Source organism: Culex quinquefasciatus, chromosome 2, assembly GCF_015732765.1.
Source record: "Culex quinquefasciatus strain JHB chromosome 2, VPISU_Cqui_1.0_pri_paternal, whole genome shotgun sequence".
Lineage (NCBI taxonomy): Eukaryota > Metazoa > Arthropoda > Insecta > Diptera > Culicidae > Culex > Culex quinquefasciatus.
This window is the reverse complement of record NC_051862.1, coordinates 166,664,521-166,678,197: the sequence shown is the minus strand read 5'-3', so window position 1 is coordinate 166,678,197 and position 13,677 is coordinate 166,664,521. Positions and strand designations below refer to the sequence as shown.

The 13,677-nt window shown below is 42.8% G+C and overlaps 4 protein-coding genes across 4 annotated transcripts; 2 read left to right on the top strand and 2 right to left on the bottom strand.

The window, feature by feature from the left end:
• Positions 1–769: 769 nt before the first annotated feature.
• Positions 770–2,647, bottom strand: LOC6050862 (zinc finger protein 668). The gene is made up of 3 exons (XM_001867352.2): positions 2,497–2,647; positions 2,293–2,432; positions 770–2,231 (listed from the first exon to the last, which is right to left on the bottom strand). The coding sequence occupies exons 1-3, from the start codon at positions 2,620–2,622 to the stop codon at positions 779–781; spliced, it is 1,719 nt and encodes a 572-aa protein (XP_001867387.2). The 5' UTR covers positions 2,623–2,647; the 3' UTR covers positions 770–778.
• Positions 2,648–2,794: 147 nt separating this feature from the next.
• LOC6050858 (zinc finger protein 62) lies at positions 2,795–8,834 on the top strand. Its single transcript, XM_001867351.2, has 6 exons — positions 2,795–3,079; positions 3,142–3,284; positions 3,345–4,810; positions 6,871–7,160; positions 7,221–7,363; positions 7,423–8,834. Exons 1-6 carry the CDS (start codon positions 2,945–2,947, stop codon positions 8,741–8,743), a joined length of 3,498 nt encoding a protein of 1,165 aa, XP_001867386.2. The 5' UTR covers positions 2,795–2,944; the 3' UTR covers positions 8,744–8,834.
• Positions 5,020–6,817, bottom strand: LOC6050859 (gastrula zinc finger protein XlCGF26.1). The gene is made up of 3 exons (XM_001867350.2): positions 6,572–6,817; positions 6,368–6,510; positions 5,020–6,309 (listed from the first exon to the last, which is right to left on the bottom strand). Exons 1-3 carry the CDS (start codon positions 6,785–6,787, stop codon positions 5,055–5,057), a joined length of 1,614 nt encoding a protein of 537 aa, XP_001867385.2. The 5' UTR covers positions 6,788–6,817; the 3' UTR covers positions 5,020–5,054.
• Positions 8,835–12,452: 3,618 nt separating the features above from the next.
• LOC119766389 (insulin-like growth factor 2 mRNA-binding protein 2) lies at positions 12,453–13,371 on the top strand. The gene is made up of 4 exons (XM_038250900.1): positions 12,453–12,459; positions 12,570–12,724; positions 12,810–12,954; positions 13,032–13,371. The coding sequence occupies exons 1-4, from the start codon at positions 12,453–12,455 to the stop codon at positions 13,040–13,042; spliced, it is 318 nt and encodes a 105-aa protein (XP_038106828.1). The 3' UTR covers positions 13,043–13,371.
• Positions 13,372–13,677: the final 306 nt, after the last annotated feature.

Below are 13,677 nucleotides of genomic sequence, written 5' to 3'. Positions count from 1 at the left end.
ATAGTGAAAATGAGCAAATTGGACGAAACTAGGAGCGAGGACTTAACCTGCCAAACATACGAGAATTTCTCCTATTAGTCATTCGAATAAATATTTGCGTAAAATTATAAAAATATAAATTAAATTAACCATCTCCCAGAACACCAGGTAGCAGTTATTGATCAGCCCGCCTGTGTGCTTCTAGCAGATGCGGCGAATGAAGCTGATGTAGGTAATCTCGAAAACACAAAACTTTAAAATTTGATATCTCTGGAACGAAACATATTCATTTCTGTCGATAAGTGATTCTTATGTAAAATTGGCCGGGGAACACGATGGTGAGGTCAAATAAAAAAAATAAGTTGGGGTGTTTTGAGATACGGCCGTTTAAAGTTTTCAATTGCGCAATACAGGTAGAAAAAATAAATTAATCAACATTTTGATCACGGAAATGGATTCTACGTCCAATTTCCTTCAAAATTGAGTCTAAGACCGACCCTCTAAGATTTGTGGTTCCTGAGCTATCGTGGTTTGAAACTAGGAGGTTTGGTCAAAAATCACCAAAAAGTCGATTTTTTGGGGAGGTACAAAAATGGAGGGGGTGGTCCGATTTGGATGAAATTCGGGATTCTTGCATGTTTTGATAGTATCAACCGCTCTGCCAAATTTGAGCAGGATCGGAGAGGGTAATTTTCAAGTGATGTTCCGCTTCAGATGGAATGACCCATAGCTGATTTTGTTTCTTCACATTCTTGAGCTTTATTCTTCTCAAAACACATTCTTTGTGTTGTTGTATTGTCTATGCCTTCGAAAACGTTGCCTCATCACTCTTTTCGTGGGTCTTCAAATGCACCAGAAGCGGCTTCAACTCGACGAATCCCTTCGGACAGATTGTGCACTTGAAGCTGAAGACTCCTTCGTGCTTTTCACGCACGTGCCGTCGCAGAGCTCGCTGATGAATGTACGAAGCGGGACACTGTTGGCACTTGAAGGCTTTCATACCGGTGTGCTCGAGCACGTGGGCGTCGAAACGGTTCTTCTGCGTGAACGAAAGCGGACACATCGGACATTTGTGGGGACGATCTTCGGAATGAACCCGCATGTGTACCTTGAACAGTCCTTTTTTCCGGAATCCCTTTCCGCAGTACTCGCAATGGAAGCTTTCCTCGGCATCGTGGTATCGTACGTGAACTTGCCAGGAAGCCTTCATCGAAAACTTGGCATGACAAACTGGACACTCGTACTTGCGTACGTTCCGGTGGGAGTCCTCGTGATCTTCCAGTTGCGCTCGCTCGCGAAATCCACGACCACACTGCGAGCAGACAAATTTCTTCTCCTTCCAAAAGCGAAACCGATGCTCCTTCAGATATCTGACCGATTTGTAACTCTTGTAACAGGTGTCACATTCCACGGCGGTCTCACTTTGAGAAGGTTCCCGTTGGGGCAAGTGAACCTGCAAGGAGTGTTCCTTTAGTTGTTCCTGAGATTCGAACTGCTTCCGACAGCCACAGCAAATGTTACTTTGCATGCACATATCCTCCATCTGGTGAATCTTTAGTCGTCGTTGGTGGTCATTCTTCAGATGCCTCTGCAAAACGTAAGGATTGGCAAACTGCTCATCGCAGTGTTTACACGAATGCAACACTTCGATGTACATTTTTCGTTCGTGCTGCCGGAACTGCTTCTTAGTTTCGAATCTCGCGAAACAAACCGTACATTCAAAAGGTTTGTCAATCTCCTCTTGAGCATTAACTTGTCTAACATGATGCTTTTTCGAATGTTCCTTCACTTTTTCCATCGAATCCAGTGGAAAGTCCTTACAGCTGCAACATCTCCTTGGTTTAGAGTCCGGCTTGACCCCAAATATGGTTCGTTTGCTCCCTCTTGGTTCATCAGAATCATTGTCCACATGCTCACCATCACGCTCAAAATCGGAGTCCTCTGATTCCGCAGAAAAATCGGACACTTCATCGTCCGACCGTATTGAATAAGTACTCATTCGTCGTTTCTGCTTCTTGACCGAGTTAGATGATTCTTTCGTAGATTCATCTGGGATTGTTGTTTCCGCAGGCGGATTCTCTTCTACCTTGACCTTTTTTGGTCTTCCTCGTCCCCGTTTGACGATTGGTTCAGGAGGTAAGCAATCCGTTGTGTCATTCAATTCAGCGAGCGTTTCTTCTGGCTCGAGCTTAATTTCCGATTCAGCAATAAATATGGACGATATGAGGTGATTTCGATCGTCAAAAGATTTGCTGGAAATTAATATCTAGCATGAGTTGACAGAACAACAGGAATTTTAAGGAAAATACCCACTGCATTTCACCTTTCAGTATTGGTTCAACCGACTTCAATCGAATATCAGACTCATAGATTCTTGTCAACAGCTTCATTGCAGCGATCAGGTCCTGTCTACAGTCTTCACAACATAAACTGGACAGGTCGTTTTTCGAAATCTGGAACCCAAACAAGCATTCAGCGATTGACTTTCAAAAGAAATTGTCCATTTCCAGTACATACCGAGAGTCGATAGCAGTCCTCAATGGTTTGAGCGATTGATTTGCCATCGTTTAAAGTCTCCGATAGGGAACACAACGCGATGGCTTTGGATTTACAGCAAAACCGACACCGCATTGGTTTGTTCATTATTGAATGATTTCGTTTTCTGAAAGCGACATTAGACTTCTGAATCAAAACAAGTTCGCTCAAAGCGAACAAAATTTGTTAAATGCGTTGTTTACATCGTGGAGTGAAGCTTTCTGTGAATTTTAATTCTACATCTGTGTGCGTACTTCACAGGTATTACTGTTCTGTCAGTACATTTTGACAACCGATGTATTTTCGTGAGCAAAGAAAAACATAAACCAAACTTTGCAAATTTAAGGTGTTTATTTGGAAACAAATTTGTTCGTGAAATGTAACTCACAATATTCAATTTATAAGCGGGGAAATATTTTGTTACAACAAAATGTCAGCGAAGATATTCAACCAAATCTGTCGGATTTGCACGGATGCGTCTGGCGACGAAATGCATCCGCTGTACGAATCGTTCGGCGACGGGAAAACGCCAGCGCACTTTATTGAAGAATGCTTCGGAATCACGGTAATGGACCAAATTGTTCCCATATCAGATTGAATTCTAAAGCTATGCTTATTTGATAGCAGATCAACATACTCGACGGCATGCCGTCAAATTACTGCAGCAGTTGCAAGGGAGACTTGCAGGCGGCACTCCGGTTCCACGGCCGCCTGGTAGATTCCGAAGTCAAACTCAAGGATATGTTTGCCGTGCCCAAGATTGAAGTCACGTAAGTTTGTTCTTCGATTCCCACTTGTAAAAGATTTATATAATTAGTCTCATTTTGCAGCGAACCTGTCGACGGAAGTATCTCGTCGGTTTTCATCTCGGAGGTCTACATCAAGTCGGAAGCGGAAGAGCTCGAACCGGGAGAAGTTTCCAATTACGGTGGAAATTCAAGCGAAGAAGAGTTTCAGCCTAGGCCGAAACGAAAGACCAGACTAAGCAAAAGAAAGGCAGCTAAAACGGAACAACCGCCGATGGTTTCCGTGAAGGCGGAAATACATGATGATTCTGTGGACCGGAAAGCTGCAGAAGACGTTGCAGATGTTAAGCCGGACACTTCGAAGCCACCGAAGAAGCGCTGGACTATGGAGTCAGACGTTGATTCGAGCGACGATAGCTTGTCTGATTACGCCGACAGTGCACGCAGCTCGGACAGCGACGATGACGATGAAAATGGTCACTCGTCCAAGAAGAAACGATTGTATTACGGCGTCAAAGCGGATTCACAGCCGAAGAGATGCTGTGAATGCAAGGACCTCTTGCTGGACAGCTACGAGAAGGTTCAAGAACACTCGGACAAGTATCACCTGCGGTATCGCGTGACGAATCCAAGGGAAATCGACGACAATCCCTTCGAGTGTCCGCACTGCTACAGGCGATTTGAGTGCAAGAAGGAGTTTCTTCGTCACCAGCGCAAAATGTACGTAGAAATGTTACATCCGTGCCCAAAGTGTAACGAAGAGTTTGCGAACCATTACGTGATGCAGAAACATTTGAAAACGTACCACAAGAAAAAGCTGATCATCGAGCGGATGGAGGAATTGCGCCAGGAATCTCACATTTGCTGCGCTTGCAAGCAAAAGTTTGAAAGCAAGGAAGCACTGAAAGCCCACGCTGACGATGTTCATCTGAAGGAAAGCCAAGCGTACGACGGGGACTTGGAGATTGAGTGTGATGTTTGCTATCGACGCTTTAAGACTCGCCAATCCATGAAGGTGCATCAATATCGTATGTTCAGAGGAAAGAAGTTTATTTGCAGTTTGTGTGGAAAGGCGTTCAAGGAGAAAAGTTTCCTGCGGGACCACGAGAACTCTCACCGGCGGGAGAAACCCTACGAGTGCCCCAAGTGTGATGCTCGATTCTCCATCAAGGGTTCGTTTGATGCCCACGTCCGGCTGCACGACGCAAAGGAGGAGTTCAAGTGCGAATATTGTGGTCGCGGATTCCGCACCAAGAGCCTGCTCAAGGGACATCTCACCGTTCATTCCGAGGATCGCCCATTCAAGTGTCATCTGTGTCCGATCACATTCACGCAGCAGCGACTGCTCGATTCGCACATTGAGTTTCATCTGGGCAATAAGCCGTTCAAATGCCAGCAGTGTCCGGCCTCGTATCGATACCAGCGGGACTTGCGCGGACACATTCGCGAAAAGCACGAAGGTATTCTAAGTTTCCAGTGTACGCAATGCCCGAAGGCGTTCAACCGGAAGAAGCCGCTGTTGGTTCATTTGAAGACCCACGAAGCCATGTAATGTGATCGGTGTAAGATTTGTCATGTATCAATAAAATGAAAATTTCTTGAAATATGAAGTTTTTTGAAATTGTTACCCCTCTGAGAAAACAATGCATGACCTACCACGAAAAGTTAACCGCAGAGATGTTTCGTTGGAACCCGCTTTGAGGATTTCTCTACCGCATTCTTTAACAGAAAGTTGCTTAAAATCATTTATTGAAAACAATAAAAACGAATACTGCTGAACAATGCTTTCTCCAATCACGTCTGAGTCAAATGGATAGCCATGTGTTTACGCAGATAGTCCTTCCGCGGATATCCGCGCCCACAGATTGTACAAACAAACGGCTTAATTCCCTGATGGGCCATACGATGCCGCTTCAAATCCGTCGAGAATGCGTAGCTAGCATCGCACTGGTCACATTTAAACGGTTTCTCTCCCGTGTGCATCCGCATATGCGAGTTCAGGCAAGACTTACGCGCAAAAGTGGCCGAACAAAGGGTGCAACTGAGCGGCCGATAGTCGGGCGCGTGTGTTATGTAATGATCCTTCAGATTTCCCTTGGTTTTGAACCCTTTCTGGCATATCTCGCACTTGAAGCGATCCTCTTCGATCGAGTGCGATTTCACGTGCTTCCGGAAGGAATCCTTAATGGCAAACGTTTTCGAGCAAACGGCACAAACAAACGGTCGCTCGCCCTGATGACACCGTTCGTGGTCTGAGAGGGCACATTTATCGCGGAAGATCCTTCCACACTGCGAACACTGGTACTGCTTTGTCCGGTATGGCTTTGATTTGTGATCCATGAGGATACGCTTGGATTTGTACCGACGGTAGCACACGTCACAGCTGAACTGGTTCTCGTTTTCGCTTGAACTCTTCTGACTTTCAGGCAGATGGACTTCGTTCCCATGTGCTCTGAGCTGATCTTCAGATTCAAACTGTTGGTAGCATGCACAGCATTTTGGAAAAGGTCCTTTCTTGGGAACCTTTTCCTTTCCGTGGCTATCCTTGTGTTCTTCTAGTTGGGATGCAGAATGGAAGTCTTCTTCACATTCGTCACACTCAAAAGCCTTATCGGCGTACATCTCGCGTTGGTGAAGCTCCAAAGCTCGCTGTTTAGTGTACCGTTTGTAGCAGTTCGGGCACTCATAGGGACGTAATTTGATTCGACGAGGATCTGTGATTTTGGATTCCTCGTGTATTTTGGAGTGCTCTTGGACCTGCTCGATACTGTGCAGGCGCGTTTTACACCTACAACATCGTTTAGGTATTGAAGAGTAGTTTGTTCGTTTAACTCTGACTTCCTCTGCTTGCACTTCATGATCTTCACCGTCGCTAAGCGCATCGAATTCGTCTTCATCTTCAGAACTTTCTGCCGATTCGTTTTTGATTGCTGTGTTTTCCACGGCATCGTTACTAGTATCCACAAATGGTTCGACATAGACAAGTTCCTCACCAAGTTTGTACTCCGATTTAAACGAACAATCCGTACGAGACTCTTTTTCTAATATCCTAAAATACCAGCCACTTTAAAAATCTTGATGGAAACATTTAATATTGCAATAGCTACCTCTCAACAGAAGACGTATCTTCTAACAGTTTCCTAAATTTGGTATCCGATTCAAGGAATCTAACCACCAAGCTGTAAGCAACCAACAGATCGTCTTTACAGCTTCTACAACATTCGTAGGGAAGACCATCGTTTTCGTGAACCTGTTAGTAAAAACAGTACATATAAGCTGAACAATCTTGCTTTGGCGTAATTGGTACTGACCTCTAGTTTAACACAGCAACGTAACATCTCAATGAGCGAGCTTCCATTGAAGGAATGACTCAACGAAATGTTTTCTCCCAATGATACGAAGCAAATCCGGCAGGGACTTTGTTTTGCTTCCATTTTTTTATCAGATAAAACCAAAACAAATGATAAATACACAAGCAAACGCACTACCTGCTGATGATTGTTTACACAACATTCCGTTTCGATCATCGATGTTGTCGGATGATACGCGATGCATTGAAAACGTCAACAACGCGTTCTCCAACATACACACTGATGGTGTTGTGTTGATGTATACAATCCAAACGTCAAACCCGTTGTCACCTGTCACACACAGTTCGCAATCTTCCTTCTTATTTACATTCTAATTGGTGAGCTTCGTCCGAATCTTACAATCCCAAAACGCGATACACTGCCACGACGTACGATGACCGCCCACCCGGGAACCCTATCCATGGACACATTCCACAGCTCCTGTCGGATCTGCTCGTCGGTGGTAGCGAGCGCTGTTCCGCTGAACAACTTCCCGGACAGCAGTACCAGTAGCTTGGCCGATATGCTGCGGTACTGTGTGAATCTAGAGGTAGGCGGAATCCGTTCTATAAACTTGTCTAGAACCGGATAAAATCTAGCCCTTTTTCAGATCAATGAATACGATGGTCTTCCGTACCAATGCTGTGAGCAATGCAAAGCGGACCTGGTTGTTGCGTACAAACTGGTCATCCGGTGCCATCAGTCCGATGCCAAGTTCCGGGGGTTGCTTATGGATAGCAAAACCGATGCTAGGTGAGTAGGCGGTGATGTTCTTTTTGGGATTTCACTAACAATTTTATCTACACCTTCAGGGATTCGTTGATGGAAAGTGATGAGTTTCCTCAGTTGGTAGACAGCTTGATAAAAACTGAAGTCTCCGAAGACGTGCTGAACGATGAGTGCGTTTACGCAGAACCACTGCAGCCGGAGGTGGATGTAAAGCCGATTGTGAAGAAAGAGAAACGCCGTGAAGTCTCGGAAGATAGTGATTCCGAAGACGACGATGAAGACTATGCTGATCCGGATTTTAAGCAGGAAAGTGAGGATGAAGAAGAGGAAACCAGCAAAAAGCCAGTAACGAAGAGAGGCCGGAGACCAGCGAATAAGGAAATCAAACGATGCTGCAGATGTAAAGAGAAGCTGTCTACAATGGAGGAGGTGCTCCAACATTCGCAAACGGTTCATGCCAACACCAAGGTTACGGACCGAGCAAGAATGGAGGCGCGTCCGTATGAGTGTGACGTGTGTTTCAAACGGTACACCACCAAGAAAGCTCTAGCTCTGCACAAGGAGCAACTTTACGTTGAAAACGAATTCAAATGTGATAAGTGTGAGGAAGACTTTAAGAGCAAAAGTCTTCTCGATCAGCACATCGAGTCACACGCAAGGGAAATGATTCAACCGTATTGCAATCGCAAGGGACAACTACCGCGATGCTGCGCGTGCTACGAACAGTTTGAAAATGACGAACTACTTAAGGCACACGCCGCAGAAATCCACCAGCCGGAAAGTCTCACCGCAGACGATAAAGACAATCAGTATTCTTGCGACGTGTGCTTTCGACGGTACAAAAGCTTGCGAATCCTTCGGGATCATCAACTCAAAGCGTACCGCGTGCAATCGTATCAATGCGCGACCTGTGGCCGTATCTTTCGGGACAAAACGGCAATGGCCGATCACGAACGCTCGCACGAAGAAGGGAAATCCTTCGTTTGTCCAATTTGTGCGAAAACTTTTGTCATGAAGGACTCATTCCGGAAGCACGTACGAGCTCACTCCATAGCAGCGGATCGATACAAGTGCGAGGTGTGTGGAAGAGGATTCAAAACGAATTCCAACCTGAAGAACCACCTGATTACCCACAATCCGAACCACCGGCCGCTCCAGTGTACGCTGTGTCCATCATCGTTCGCCTGGAAAACCTGTTTGCAGGCTCATATGAAACTGCACACGGGAGAAAAACCATTCAAGTGTGATCAGTGCGACGCTAGTTATGCATTCTCGACGGATCTGAAGCGACACATCATGGCCCACCAAGGCATAAAGCCGTTTGTTTGTACTATCTGTGGGCGCGGATACCCACGTAAGGATTACCTGCGAAAACACATGGCCAATCACTTGACGCAGGCGTGATTAGTTTGTACTGATAAAGTTGATAAATCTTCTTTGTAAGCCCGTACTTTTGTTAAGATTTAATAAATAAAGTGGTGAAAGAGCAATACAACATTCATGTTTACGCTGACAAGGATACAACACTGACGAATCCCATCCCTTATAATGACAGTATTCAAACATTAGTCTAAATTTCGAAGAAATTCTATAGCTATCCTTTGGCACATCAATTGCTAATACTTGACTTGACATAGTGCACTTACCTTTTTTAGTTGGTCTTGCCTCATTGTAAAAACCCTGAAAAAAGCAAGGAAAACAATTTATTAGGTATGGGATATTACTTAAAACCATCAAATGAGTTATATTCTATGCATAGAAAAAAAAATAAAGCCATACAGCCCATCATTGAAAATTTGGCTATTATGTCATGAATGCTATTGTTTGTTTGAGGTGTGCGTTGATAAAAATACTATTTGATCAAAGTAGCCATTTTTCGATTATTCTTCGGTCCAAATATGCCATTTGGCGAAACATTTTGGATATTGTGTGACATTTGTGAGTATTTGCTAACGCGTTGCAACAGCGGAATCTAATTAGAATCGTACACAAATTCCATTTCAAACGCAACAACCGGTTCGAACACGTTATAATTTAAAATCAATACTAACATTTCGAACGAGCCAAAAATTCAATATTACACCCTTTGGAAATGTTAGTCTTGATTTTTTTTTGAAAATATTGTTTTCGAAAAGATCGGAAAATTTCACGAATGTTTCATATTTTAACATTGTAAATCGGACCATTAGTTGCTGAGATATCGACATTAGAAAATGGTGGGTTGTTTGGGTGAGACTTAGAAACTATTTTCCAAAAAGTTACCTAAAAATGGCTTTAACTTGAAAACGGTGCACTTTATCTAAAATTCACTGAAGTACTTTTTGATTGCAAATTCGATTTTACAACAAAAACTAACTTAATCCACCTGTGTGGTTGATGCCTTCCTCACTTTTTACCAACAATGGGTAATATGAGTGGTTTGGACACATATTTCAGCTATTTTTTTAGGTCCAGAAAAATAAGTACACAGATATAACTTAAGTGGTCATAACTCGAGACAGGGTTGCCAGATCTTCAATGTTGTGGACTCGTTGGAAAGGTCTCTTGATTATCTAATCAACGATGGGTCGGATGATGGATCCGGACATCGTTTACATGCATTTAAGTGAAACCTGGCTTCAAAAAAGTACATAAATATCACTTAAGTGGTCATAACTCGAGACATGGTTGCCAGATCTTCGATGTTGTGGACTCGTTGGAAAGGTCTTTTGATAACCTAACCAACGATGGGTCGGATGATGGATCTGGACATCGTTTACATACATTTAAGTGAGATCCGGCTTCAAAAAAGTACATAAATATCACTTAAGTGGTCATAACTCGAGACAGGGTTGCCAGATCTTCAATGTTGTGGACTCGTTGGAAAGGTCTCTTGATTATCTAATCAACGATGGGTCGGATGATAGATCCGGACATCGTTTACATGCATTTAAGTGAGACCCGGCTTCAAAAAAGTACATAAATATCACTTAAGTGGTCTTAACTCGAGACAGGGTTGCCAGATCTTCAATGTTGTGGACTCGTTGGAAAGGTCTCTCGATTACCTAACCAACGATGGGCCGGATGATGGATCCGGACATCGTTTACATGCATATAATTGAGATCCGGATTTATATGAAAACACATTTTTATATATAACTTTTGAACTACTTATCGAAACTTCAAACAATTCAATAGCGATGTATGGGACCCTAAACCAAGTCGAATGCAACTGGTTCGATCAAAATCGGTTCAGCCAGTGCTGAGAAAACTTGGCAAGATTTTTGAACACATACATACATACACACACACACACACATACACACACACACACACATACACACACACAGACATTTGTTCAGTTTTCGATTCTGAGTCGATATGTATATATGAAGGTGGGACTTCGAGCTTTTAATAAAAAGTTCATTTTTAGAGCAGGATTATAGCCTTCCCTCAGTGAGGAAGGCAAAAATGAAGTTGAAAAATGTTTGCTACCAATATTTCGATTTTTTTTAAATCTGTATTGATTCAGAAAATCATAACTCGGTCAAAGATTTTTTGCTCATTCTGGAAATTTCTGGAAAGTTGGCATTTGATGTCCTCTAAAACATATCAAAAAATAAAATAAAAATAAAAATAGTATTTTTTTTGCAAATCAAGATTTATTGACAAAAAGTAAAATTAAAAATCACCAATTTTTTTACCGTGTATATTTTTTTTTTCATTGTAATCCATATCCATACCTAAAACTTTGCCGAAGACATCAAATCGATCAACAAATTCCTTGAAAAGATACAGATTTTTGAATTTTCACATATCATTTTTGTATGGACAACTGCAAAATTTGTATGGAAAATTATATGAACGAACTAATGATGCAAAATGGCTTCTTTGGGCATACCAAAGGCACCAAAAAAGTTTCAGCCGGATTAAAAAATACAAAAAAAAATCGAATGACCGAAATCTCAGAGAATTGCTCAGCTACAGGAGGTTGAGTGTCAAACTCGAATTTTGACATTCACTCAAGAAGAGAAAAGCAAAAAGAAAAAAAAAGAAGAATGCGGTCTGAAATGATCCAGAAATCTGTTCCTGGTGGCACGTCAGTTCATCAGTTCCATTTTAAATCCTTTGCGATCGAACAAAAGATACTCAGAAAAAGAAGCTACAGTAGTTGTTCGGTAACCGGGCGTTGTTTAACTGGGCTGTTTTTTAACTGGGTGTTCGATAACTGGGCCGTAGCCCAGTTAAAAAGCAGACAAACGTCAAAAAACCAAAACAAACCGAAATCACCGAGGGGTATAGATGCAAAGATCACGTTCAATAAATAAAAAAATCTTTTTTCAAACTTATATGTAATTTCAAGTCATAATTGAAGAAATATAAATAGTAATCAGTGTAAATAAATTTGAGTAATTTTAATTTTTATATTTCATTTAGAAACTATTATGCATCGGTAGTCCCCTCGTTATTTTTCGTTCAGCCCAGTTAGCGAACAGCATTCGGTGACTGGGCTACGTTCTCAGCCCAGTTACCGAACAAGTACTGTATATCGTTGTGAACAATAATATCACCTCAAACTGCATTAACTGAGTTAGGGACGATTTTAGCTCAAATTTAGCCTTGCGCAAAGCGAACTGTCAAACTTTGTGAGCGTTTTTCTCTGAACACAAAGTTGATTTACGATGGGATGGACCAATTTGATTGAAATTTGAGGTGAAGACTCTATAGATTCCTGAGAATTTTTGATTTACACTCAAAATACTGTTCACCACATAGTAGCATGAAAATTCAGGTGGCAGTCAATTTTTGGTCTAAAACAACGTTTTACAGGAGTCATGCAACTATCACAGTGCATTCCCATCAAACTGACTTGATTTTCATGCAGCCTACCCTCACACAACTAAATGTTGCATGAAATTCCAGCCTGAAAATTTGAAGGCGTGGTTTGCAGTCAGCTGTTTATTGGTTTGCATGAAATTCATGGAACACCCGCATGAAAACTGATACGGAAAAATTCCGCACACCTTTTCATGCAACAATGTGGTGAAAAGTTTGTTAGTGTTAGTTGAGATGATTGAGAGGTTACATGAATTTCCCGTCTGAAAATTTTTCGAGACTTGCCGATCACAAGCCAATGCTCAGTTGGTTTTGCTCCGTGACTTGCGACGGGTGTGTTTTTATAAAGAAGTTGAGAGTTGAACTTTACGCGTGGACTCTAACCATCATAAGATTTTCCGGTGCTTCCGTCAAGATCGTCTCACTCGAGGCGGACAAACCGCTGGAGCAGCAATCGTCGGCACGCCGGAAGCTCAGTGGAAGGCCCGGTATCTGATGCGGGAAGAGGGCTTCGTGTCCGGCACCGACGACGTGAGATTAACCATGGAGATCTTGGTGCCGAGTGCGCAGGTGAGTGTAAGCCATGACATGACCCGGCTGCCCGGCCCTCGACGGAGTTGACAGAACTAAAAAAAATCCTTCAATCATCCAACAGGTCCGACGCATCATCGGCAAGGGTGGCCAGAACGTGCGCGAGCTGCAGCGGGTCACCGGAAGCATAATCAAACAACCCGAGCACACGTCCGCGATGCACGTCCACACGTCACATGTTGAAAAAATAACCGATTGCATACAAATTGGTAAGTTTTCAGCTTTTCCCTGATGTGATTTATATTATTTTATCTAAGTTTTTTTTTCTATATTTTTTTATTTACAGAAGACGTTTGAGATGATTGCAAACAAGAATTCGATGCATTTTCTTCTTTGTCTATTCATCAACGGTTAACCTGCCGGCGTAGGATGGCTGAATGGCACTCGTAGCGGCCCGACCGCTCCCAAAAGCAGATAGATCAGTACTGGCCGGGGCCAGGGATCGTGCCCCCGAAGGATGATGGTGGGATCTCACCGTCCCGAACGTCACCGAGAAGGGAACTCCATGCCAGATGGACCAAGTGTGTCAGATGTACCAGGTGGATATAGTGGATTATGCAATAGTGTGTGAATATTGTGAAATTGTGATATTTTAATGAATTATAAATGTGAATAAAGCAAGCAAATTAAAATCTAGTTGATTTTCCCTCATACACTCTTCGTCGAGTATTTTCTAAAAGGTTTTATGTGCCATAAAGGCGCACAAAATTTTTTGAAAACTTATATCACTAAAGGAAAAATAAACCCCCACCCCCAACCCCCCTGTACTGAAAAAAACACTAAAGAATAACGCGATGATCACATTCCGAGAAGGTAAAGGCGGCGTGAACTGGCTGCAGCTATGACATGAAAATCATGTGATGTGGTTTATGACTGTATTGGTTTGTTGGAAAATGGACCAAACGTCGCCTCCTGAAGTTCACGTAGATTTG

Bases quoted from the DNA above. Each gene is read 5' to 3' on its own strand.
- LOC6050862 (XM_001867352.2), bottom strand. From the start codon at position 2,622: ATGAACAAACCAATGCGGTGTCGGTTTTGCTGTAAATCCAAAGCCATC. The intron at 2,433-2,496 runs GTATGTACTGGA...TTTGGGTTCCAG, and splicing joins AGGACTGCTATCGACTCTCG to ATTTCGAAAAACGACCTGTC. The intron at 2,232-2,292 runs GTGGGTATTTTC...ATTAATTTCCAG, and splicing joins ATACTGAAAGGTGAAATGCA to CAAATCTTTTGACGATCGAA.
- LOC6050858 (XM_001867351.2), top strand. From the start codon at position 2,945: ATGTCAGCGAAGATATTCAACCAAATCTGTCGGATTTGCACGGATGCG. The intron at 4,811-6,870 runs AATGTGATCGGT...GTTGTGTTGATG, and splicing joins GAAGACCCACGAAGCCATGT to TATACAATCCAAACGTCAAA. The intron at 7,364-7,422 runs GTGAGTAGGCGG...CTACACCTTCAG, and splicing joins GATAGCAAAACCGATGCTAG to GGATTCGTTGATGGAAAGTG.
- LOC6050859 (XM_001867350.2), bottom strand. From the start codon at position 6,787: ATGATCGAAACGGAATGTTGTGTAAACAATCATCAGCAGGTAGTGCGT. The intron at 6,511-6,571 runs GTCAGTACCAAT...TTTTACTAACAG, and splicing joins GTTGCTGTGTTAAACTAGAG to GTTCACGAAAACGATGGTCT. The intron at 6,310-6,367 runs GTAGCTATTGCA...CTGGTATTTTAG, and splicing joins GATACGTCTTCTGTTGAGAG to GATATTAGAAAAAGAGTCTC.
- LOC119766389 (XM_038250900.1), top strand. The intron at 12,725-12,809 runs GTGAGTGTAAGC...ATCATCCAACAG, and splicing joins TCTTGGTGCCGAGTGCGCAG to GTCCGACGCATCATCGGCAA.